The sequence below is a fragment of the Balaenoptera physalus genome (genome assembly GCF_965194825.1).
Source record: "Balaenoptera physalus genome assembly, chromosome: 17".
Lineage (NCBI taxonomy): Eukaryota > Metazoa > Chordata > Mammalia > Artiodactyla > Balaenopteridae > Balaenoptera > Balaenoptera physalus.
The window spans coordinates 13,015,822-13,026,261 of NC_138895.1; the positions used below are offsets into that span (position 1 = coordinate 13,015,822).

Below are 10,440 nucleotides of genomic sequence, written 5' to 3' on the forward strand. Positions count from 1 at the left end.
TGAATATATTAACAGCCACTGAATTGCATACTTTAAATGGGTGAATGGCATGGTATGCGAATATCGTAATAAAGCTGTTTTTTAAAAGAAATAAGCTAAAGCAAATATGGCAAAATGTTAACATTGCCTTTATTTGGGTGGGAGCACTATTGGTTTCTATTATATTTTTATACTTTTTGTATGGTTAAAATATTTTATAATAAAAATTGTTTAATGGAAGAAAATAAAGCAGTGGATATGGGGGAAAAAATTACAAATCAGAATTTATTAACCAGAACATCCTATTCTCTAATCATTTTAACTAGCAGAAAATGTATCTTTCCATTTGAGACAGTAATAATAATCCTTAAAATTTATGTGAAAGCCTTGTTATTCTAACTTTACACATACATACGTTTAGTTTAAAGTGTTCTAATTTTAAAATATTGTGATCTTAATTGCAATTAATTAAGAGTAATTAAGATTGTGGAGTAATTGCAAATATCATGTTAAAAATGTGTGATAAAATAGCTCACATCAGATTTCTAATCAAGATGAGAAACCTAAAGTATCTGTAAGTACAACTATTTACTTTGAAATGTATTTTTTCTTCCTTTTTCTCTCTAACCCTAGCTCTTGTATATATTTGTAATAATTCTATTTTGGTTTATGTATGAAGAAACATTTTTTGTGGATGTATAGTCATTTAATAGTTAACAAAATCTTTAAGTCCTATAATTTTTAGAAGGGAAATAGAAGTTTTTTTGGTCATCTAAACCTAAATATGATCAGAAATTATTAAACCCTTTTTATATATGTTGCCATTTCTTTGGATCACATAAAAAAGCTTAAGAATGTATTTCCTTATATATATTTCATGTGGGAAGAGGAAATATATATTTTGGAATCTAAAATTCAAATTTACCATCTTATATGTGTGAAATCATGATGTTTAAATTTTTTACAGTTTGAAATGTAAATAGCCATATAATAACTTAAGCAACTTTTCTAAATAATATGTTAAAGAATTGCTATTGTAATTCTTAAATAAGAATACAATTTATTCTTTTTTCTTTCAATAAAAAGAAAAAAATGAATTGTAATTGCCACACTAAAAATTCTTTCTTCAGGAGAATCAATTATGAATAATGGCCAGAAGAATTTCTAAAATTAATTTTGTGCAAGACTCCCCCCACTCCCCCCCCCAAAAAAATACCTACTTTACCTACTTAGTATTACAGTTTGTACATTTGTTGTCCTCTATTTGTCTTAACTACATCACAGTTTCTGGGGAGAAATGCTTGAATATGTGTACTTTGAAAATTACCCCAATTGATTCTGAAGAGTAGCACCACCCAAGAACCCCTGGTATAGAATGAAAATACCCAGCCAACTGAAAATCTAGATAACATGTTTAATTTAGTGTGATATTACACCTAAAATTTATTAAATTTCTCAATTATTCCTAGATTTTGTCTTCAACTGTTTATTGAATTGCTCTAATATTTAATCTTTTCTATAGTACCTAGCACCTGAAGTAATCAGAAAACAGCCCTATGACAATACTGTAGATTGGTGGTGCCTTGGTGCTGTTCTGTATGAAATGCTGTATGGATTGGTATGTATTTCTACTCTGTCATTATGATTCTAATATGTTATTAGTGATTTCAGTTTTCTCTCTTTCTTTCAATAATCTCGTGGACACTTAGATAACACTAACAGAACAGTAGTAACCTGGTTAAATGAATCCAAAACCACATTAGGGATATGCACAAAAAAGAAAAACTTTTCGTTTTCTTACTAATTTTTTATAATTATTTCTCTATCATACTAATCACTATTTCAAATGTTCTCATCCCACTACATTTTTAAGATATAGACACCTAGTTGTAACATTAAAAGTACCCACTTTCATTCAGTTTGCTCCAGTCATTCTGCCTAATTTCAAAAAGATGGAAAGAAAAAGATTTTATTTCTCAGAAGATAATAATACCTTTTGGTTTTGCCTCGTATTTTGTTTTTATAGGATTTAATAAGTATACTGGTGCTCTGCTTTTTTTAATTACTGGGACCCCTTTATTCCCTTTATCATAAACATCATGTCTTAAATATTTCATTGGAAAAAAGTGATGTTGGCTGTGTAATCCGTTTCCCCAGTTTTTATTAATTAAAGACACAATTAGCCAGAGCTTCTGATTAACAAGTCAAATTGTTTTACTACATTGAGTTCATATCATTCCAACCAAAAGCAGACAATTTAGGAACTTTAATTAGCTTACATATCCTTGCAGGAATAATGCATGTTTTTCTTTAGGCTTTTTTAAATATTCAGAATCGTTTTTAGGTTCCCTTTTTGGGCCCGTGAGTGGCCAGCAGCCTCAGGGTGGTGACCAGGCTCTCATCGCCCACACTGCTGCTCCCACTAAGCTAAATCCGCCATCCGCTGAGACTTGAGCTGGTCTTGGCTTTTTTGTTTTGCTCTGTGTGTGTATGTGTGTGTGTGTTTGCCCTGAAAATGGGGGCAATCTCAGTGAAATTCAGTCCCTGAGGTATGTTTTAGAGCATCTTTTGTCATGTTGCTAACTTTGAATGATAGATTCCTAATGACAGCCAATGCTGTCTCTTCTTTGCCCTTGACCATGATCTGCTTGTTAAAAGATCTAGTTTTCTGGTTATGCTGGTGACTTAGAAGACCTGATAACCACTTTATACCTTACTTTCTTTAAGTGTTGGGTATTCGTCAGCCTGATATTTCCGAATCCTTTGTATTTCTTTAGAGGACTTTGAAAGTATAAAATATTATCATTGCATATAGAATGTAATTGATTCAAAAGGGAACATTTGAAACACATACTTCATTAATGAGACTTATATTAACAATTTAAAAATAAAATTAGATTTTAAAAAATGAAGTTTTTCCTTCCTATACAAAAGAAAAAAATAACAAGCCTGTAACTCCCTTAACTTTAAAAATTATTTTTACTTTAAACTTGTAACTCAAAAATTAACTGGCTAATTCTCATGTTGGAGCTGTACCTCAGGTCTTTAAGCTGTGAGAGTAGAATTTTGATTCTGCAGGACACTGTCACTGCCACAAGTTAGGTCTCCATCTCCACTAGAAATCTTTTTAAATTAGTTTATTCCCAAGTCTCAAGAAGTTATTTGTTTGATCTGTGTTGAATCTCTATTTCCAGTAACTCTATCATTATGCCTAATGATGAAGTTGGTAGTGGTTTTCTTTAAAGCAGATCCTATTGCAACTTTTATACAATTTACACCTCTCTGCTGGTGTTATTGAACAAACTGACCCTAATTCATTTAGTGAACATATATTAAGCTCTATAGCGCGCTGGGTTTTAAAATCTCTTCACATGGAAGGCCACACTGTAGATGTTCATATGCCCAAAGAGGCCTGTGCTTTTCTGTACTTGTGCAGCCAGACTGCTCTTTGTACATCAAGGCCAAATCTAACTATTTTAACCCCATCTGTGCATAATTCAATTAGTACTAACTTTCTCCTCTCCCCACCAGCCTCCTTTTTATTGCCGAGATGTTGCTGAAATGTATGACAATATTCTTCACAAGCCCCTAAGTTTGAGGCCAGGAGTGAGCCTTACAGCCTGGTCAATTCTGGAAGAACTCCTAGAAAAAGACAGGCAAAACCGACTCGGTGCCAAAGAAGACTTCGTATGTACATCTTTCCCAGTATCCTCTTTATTAAGCTTATTTATAATTTGAAGATAAATCCTTATTTTATGTGGTATTTAATGGGATGAGTGCAGCTCTTAAAGAATAGCACTATGAAAAAGAAGCATGCTTGTTCCAACAATTTTCACCAGTGTTTATGTAGAACTGTACAGTGTTTAAAGCTCCTGTACAAGCATTTTTGTCATTTGATCTTCATAACAATTTGATCCTGTCCTTTTCATCCCCCGTATACAGCTTTCATACCCTATTATTTATTAGAATTTCCTCCCCCTTCTAAAAAAAATGTGTGGCATGCATTTTTTGATTGCCTAAACTTTTAGATCATTTTGTTTAACAAGAATTTAAGTGCCTCCTGACTGCATGAGGTAATACCTTTTGTTTGAACTATCATTAAATCACTTTTTTTCCTGAGAATTTAAATGGGACACCTCCTTGAAATAATTATGGGATCTGCAGGTTTGCTTTTTTTTTTTTTTTCCTTCAAATCAGGGTAATTTAATTGGTAGTGCAGTTACCAGTGTTACGTTAGTTAATTCATGAACTACTGAGGAACATGAACTTTTAAATTCAGTAAAATTTCTCAGGAGTTTTTGGGGGCTCTTTACCAGTCTTGAACTTGAGCTGTGAATAATAAACTCGTCTGCTGCTGCTTTTCCCCTCCTGCACTCCCCAGTGCAGCAGGTAGCTCTGTCCAGTTTTCTCTCTAGCTTGGACTCCAGAGTCCGTTGTTTCAGGGCAATCTTGCTAATGCTTCATACCTCCTTGTCTCTTGGTCCTTTTGTTGAATTCACTGGCAGAAATTGCAACCCTAGATGAATCCAGCTGTCACCCCTGGGCTGCTGAACAGTGCTGATGACAGTTGCACAGCTGGGAATATTGGAAGTGCTGGGAAGTCTAGTCATTAGTCTCCTCAGTGCTTCTCCAGTTTATGCTCCTACTCTCTGTATTAACTATTTTAGACCTTCTCTCCAAATTTCCAGATTCCTTTTCTTCTTCACTTTTAGCAGATGCTCTTGCCTTCTATTGATATTTTATAGGGAAAATAGAATCAGCAGAGCAGAACTCACTCAGCTTCCTGCTGTCAGATTTGCAGACCTACATGCACCTGCCCCAATTGTTTCCTTCTTCCTAGTATAGTGGAAAAGGTCAGTTTCTGCCCTTACTGGATCCTGACCCCTTGCAAGGAACCCTGTGCATGCTTTTTTCCGCACAGATAACTGCTCTCTTTTGTCCTGGATCCTCCAATACTGTCTCTTTCTCCCTTCATAGCCAAGGGAAAAGTTTGAAAGTTTTCGACTTGAAAACCAAGTTGAAAGTTTCTATATTCATTCTCCCTTTTCTAATCTCTTCTCACTTCTCAGTCTACCCCACAGTAGCTGCTAGAATTGTTGAGTACTTCTGTTCCTCAGATTGCATTCTCAGCAGCATATAAACCTCCAGCCCTCTCCTAGGCTTCTGCAAGAGCACACACTCATCTCGTCCTTTCCTCGGTATTTCTGGGCCCTCCTGCAGAATCTCTTCTGTAAGCTCCTCCTCTTCACCCTGACTTTTAAGTGTTGCAGTTCCTTATGGTTGGCCCCAGACCCTTGTTTCTTCTGTTGCTCTCTCTTCCTGGACAATCTCAGTTGGCCCTATGGCTTTGGTTGTGTCTTCATCTCACATTTATATCTTCAGTCCAGACCTCTCTAGTGAGCTCTAACTCAAAGAATACCTGCCTGTTCAGCACCACCACGTGGATTCTGGAGAGTTCAGCGGTTTAAAATAGAACTCCTGCTGTCTTCCTTCTGTGCTCTTCGGGCCAGAAATCTGGGAGTCATTCCTGACTCTTCTCTCTTCCTTTCTTCCGTATTCAGCAAACAGCCAGACCCTAGTATATTTGCCTCCTAGATCTTTCCCTTATCCAGACACCTCTCTCTACTCCCACTGCTACCACTCTTTTCCTAGCATTGTCTTCTTCTGTTTGGCCACGATAGTAGCTGTTTTCCTTTTTCTGATCATGACTCCCCAGTCCATTCCCCCATTAGTCAGAGTCGTCTTAAAAAGCAAACAAACAAAAAAACCCCACATTTGTGACATTCCCCTTCCTAAAACTCCTTGATGGAGTCCCATGACCCTAGAATAAAATTCAAAATTCCTAGCATAGACCCAGTGTGATGAGCCCATTTACCTCTTAAGATCCTCTTTGTGTGACAATCCCAATCCTTTGCTATACCGCAGCCATATGGGGCTCTCATTTTCTTGACCAAACTAAGCTCTTTGCCGTCTCAGGCCCTTTGTATTCTGCTTGGAATGTTCTCCCCTCATTCTTTTTTGTCTGCCTACTTTTTACTTATCTTCCAGAACTCTGGTCAGATACCACTTTCTCTGAGAAGTCTTTTTAAACCCATCAAACTAGGTTGGATCCTACTTTTTATACACTCTCATGGCTCCTTGTAGGAAGAAAAGCTAGAATCAATACTGTGCTGACTTTTGACAGTAGCAACCCAGAGTGGAATCATTTTTGGTAGCAGAGCTTGTCACCTTGATTTTACCCCTGCCCCACTGTGTAAAAAACTCTCATTTAACATCTTTACCTCCCCTTTCAGCAATAATAATAATTCTTTGTACCTATGTAGTGCTTTATTCTTTTCATATGACTTTTATTTCCATATTTTCCACTGATTCTTGAAACAACCTATGAAATACCTAGGGCAGGAAGGTTAACCCCACTGTACCTGTGAGGAAACAATGACTGTGAAGAGGATGTAACTTAAGTCCGTCATTCTGAGTAACTCTCCCACGTCTGCTCTGGGAGTCTTTTCACTACACCGTTTGGCCAAATTGAATAACATAAACATGTACCTAAAAAGAGCTTTTGAGGGACAAAGTAGAAATGGTTCGGTTTCATAAAATTCTTCAGTGAGCACTTAATATATTCTTCAGCATTAGTAAAAAATCTGTTTCTTTACTATTCTAGCTTGAAATTCAGAATCATCCTTTTTTTGAATCACTCAGCTGGACTGATCTTGTACAAAAGAAGATTCCACCACCGTTTAATCCTAATGTGGTATGTTTACATCCAAATCTTTCTTTCTAAAATAGTGAAATATAGAACTGTAGCTCATCGTAATTGTTGGAGTAGATCTCAAAATCTAACATGAATCAAATTGAATCAGTACCTAATACTTATGAAACATGTCACTCAGGATGTCTAGTACAACTGATAACTTCAAGATGACCCATAAGATTATAGTTACATTAGATTGAGCAGAATATCTTCCAGAGCAGTAATTGTGAAGTGCTTCTTAAGAGCATGTGTAAGAAAGCCCAACAGGTTTAAAAATGCAAATTAAAGTAACTGTGAGGTATCATTTTCATACCTATAAACCAACAGACATTTTAAGTAACAGTAACGCACAGTTTTTTTCTAGATTGATATAAAAAAAGTCAAATAATGTTTGACTTGTTAGATCTACTGATGGAAACATTTTACTTAAAGGATTAACAATGTTGAAATGTTTGGAAATAAATATATAATGATAGGGAGATTATTAATAAATCATCAGAAGGCCAACAATGATGTTACTAATGATAGCTTCCTATATGTAGGCATATGTACTTTTTATGCATTACAACATGTAATTTATGCCTCAAATAAGCTATCAAGTTACTGCTATTACTATTCTTATTATACATGTTTTAAAATGAAGAAATGAAAACTCAGAGATGTCACGTAGCTGGTTAAAAGTAGCAGACCTGAGATTCAGATGTGTCTGATCCCAAGGTCATTATTTTTTCTATGCTTTCTTACTCTCTATTGCCTTTTCTTGTTAAGTAAATGATAATAATGATAATAAATATAAAATGAGTAGATGTTTGGAAAATCCTTATAATGTTAAATGAAAACATGGTAATTATCATTTTTGTGACAATATTACAGCAGTAAAAGTAACAGGTAAGGACGGGAAGAGAATATAAATCAAGACTGATTTGAGATTGCAGGATCATAGCTGAATTTGTTTTTCTTTTATTTAAAGTTTTTTGGTGTTGCTGTGAAGCTCGTGAAACACTTTTTTTTGGAAAATTAGAGCAGGATAAGAAAATCACTTCAGGAAAGTATTATTTAGTGTACTCAAGATTTCATTCAAGGTCAGTTTCAGTACATTGCTGATAGCTGCAATCAGCAGCTAATAGATGTGATATTGTACACTATAAATGTAACAATATTTGTAGACTGATTTATTTCATGTAGCTCATCCAGAAGTGACTGTTTCAGAAGTGACTCTATTGGCGATAATTTCTGTCCTAATTTCTAGAATTTGCAGTAGGAACCCAGGACCTTTAAGAATTATTGTATTTTCTCCTTTATGTTGAAAGTCTTACTGTTTAGTTATCCTCAGATGAACGTGTCATCAGGCTCATTAAAGCATTAGGGCCCCTTCTAAGCAACACTGAAAATGGAACAGTGTTGACTTCAGAGGAGTCAGGCACCTCCACGTTTGGATCCCTGCTGGTCTATAACTAATTAAACTTTAAAGCAAGACCTGCAACCGAGAAGCTGTAAGAGGAAAAAACTGATAAATTTGACCACATAAAATTTAGAAATGTCTGCATGAAAAAAACACTGCAAATAAGAAACTGGGAGAAATTTCCCTAACACATAAAGCATTCTTATAAGTCATTGAGAAGAAAGACCAACGACCAGTAGAAACATGGACAAAAGACACAAAATATTCAATTACAGAAAAATAAATGCAGATGGTTTTTTAAATATATGAAAAGATGTTCTAACTCACTGACATTTAAGGAATGCAAGATAAAACCCTAACGTGTTGCCATTTCTCATCTAACAGATAAACAAAGATCAAAAAATTAGCTCCTACACTGCCCTCAGTACTTGTATCCTTCTACTTAAGCCTGGCAGCAATCCTACGAAATAGTACCGTTGTTTTCCACATAATACAGATGAGTTAACTTAGGCACAGAAAAGGTTAAATAACTTGCCAAAAGTTTAAAGTTAAAATTGCAGACCTAGAATTCGAGCTCAGGTGCTTTGAGGAGAGAGTCTTCTCTCACTCTTAACGTAAGCCGTACAGTTTTATCCCCCTCAGTACTGGCCAGGAGCCATCAGGGCGTTCACAGAATGTTTATAAAGTCCAGTGAAGGAACGTTTTTTATCATTTATTAAGCACCTTCTACGTGTCAAATTTTGGGAATTTTATGTATTAACGCATCCAGTCCTCACAGTAAACTTAACAGGTAGATGGCAGTATTCTTATTTTACAGAAGAGGAAACAAGCTCACAGAGATAGGGTAGTTTATATAAAGAACTACAGCTAACAAATTTCACAGCCAGAATTCAAACCTTAGTCTTGTTCCAGTGTCCTTGCTTCTAAGGTTATAAATGAGAATTTGATGACTTTTTTTTTTTTGGGCTGCGTTGGGTCTTCGTTGCTGTGCACGGGCTTTCTCTAGTTGCAGCGAGCAGGGGCTACTTCTCATTGCGGTGCACGGGCTTCTCATTGCGGTGGCTTCTCTTGTTGCAGAGCACGGGCTCTAGGCACGCAGGCTTCAGTAGTTGTGACACGTGGGCTCAGTAGTTGTGGCACGTGGGCCCTAGAGTGCACGGGCCTCAGTAGTTGTGGCTTGTGGGCTCAGTAGTTGCGGCACGTGGGCTCTAGGGTGCGCAGGCTTTCAGTAGTTGTGGCGCACGGGCTTAGTTGCTCTGCAGCATGTAGGATCTTCCTGGAGCAGGAATTGAACCTGCGTCCCCTGCATTGGCAGGCGGATTCTTAACCACTGTGCCACCAGGGAAGTCCTCATGACTTTTTTATATATACATGAGTATAATTTCTAGCATTCTTTCTCCTCTGTTGGGGAATTTCTCATATGGAAGAATCTAGCATCCTGAATTTCCCTGGTCTCTGCTCTGCTGTTTGTAGACCACCAGGCTAACTGTGTTCTTGGCTTATATATGTGCTCTGAACCTGTTTACCTCGGTTAGACTTGATGACTTGAACATTTTAAGGATTCCCTTCCTCTTAGAATAGAGATAACCTAGAGCTTCAGAGATGGGCTTTAAGAGTAAATCACCTGAATCTGTATCCCAGTTTTAATCTGTAAATAAATTGGAAGGGGAGAGTCCATTAGCTTGTATCAGATTCGTGAAGGAAGATTGACCGCTACCTTCGAGCCTAAGTAGCCACTATGCTTCGCTTCCCAGGTTCCAGTCCCTTTAGGTCTCTAGAGCTAAGGGTGTCACAGCCGAATGCTCAGTGAATGACCTCTGTAGCACAAGAGTCACCTTTCATAATTTTACTTACTGTCCCTTCATTTCTTCATCAAAAGGCTTCAACTTCCCCAGAATTGAGAAACTGGATGGGCAGGCATTTTATGGAAGTGGAGATGCAAAATTTTCTCCTGAAAACCTCCCTGAGCCCCTTTTCTAAATTTAGAGGTGGTGATGGGTAGAGAGAAAGTGCGTCAGTTGCCAGACCCAAGATTCAAATTAACATAGGCGAGGACCCTGTCACGCTAGCCTTCCTCACCCTTATCTTTCCTCCCCCAACCCAGCAACGAGAGCCCTAACTGTAAGAAGGAGCTGAATAATGAGAGTCGTGAAGGGAAGAGCAGGAAATGTTTCAAAGACACTGATGGAGTAGGAAGACATCTAAACTTGCCAGGAAAAAATAGACAAATTCATGAAGGGGCTTTAATGAGGGACTGAAGTAAGGGGAAAAAAGGTAAGGTGAGTAATAGTATGCTTTTTGACAT

The 10,440-nt window shown here is 36.9% G+C and overlaps 1 protein-coding gene across 19 annotated transcripts in view; it reads left to right on the forward strand.

The window, feature by feature from the left end:
* LOC309646887 (serine/threonine-protein kinase Sgk3) overlaps positions 1-10,440 on the forward strand; it is a 155,565-nt gene that overhangs the window by 143,247 nt on the left and 1,878 nt on the right. For 17 of the 19 annotated variants that reach the window (XM_082433696.1, XM_082433690.1, XM_082433685.1 and 14 more), the window contains 3 exons: positions 1,502-1,597; positions 3,511-3,666; positions 6,644-6,733. In XM_082433696.1, the coding sequence (XP_082289822.1) occupies positions 1,502-1,597; positions 3,511-3,666; positions 6,644-6,733 (342 nt within the window). Of the gene's footprint in view, positions 1-1,501; positions 1,598-3,510; positions 3,667-6,643; positions 6,734-10,239; positions 10,437-10,440 lie in introns of those variants that run through there. The other 2 variants (XM_082433682.1, XM_082433680.1) reach the window with 2 other exon arrangements.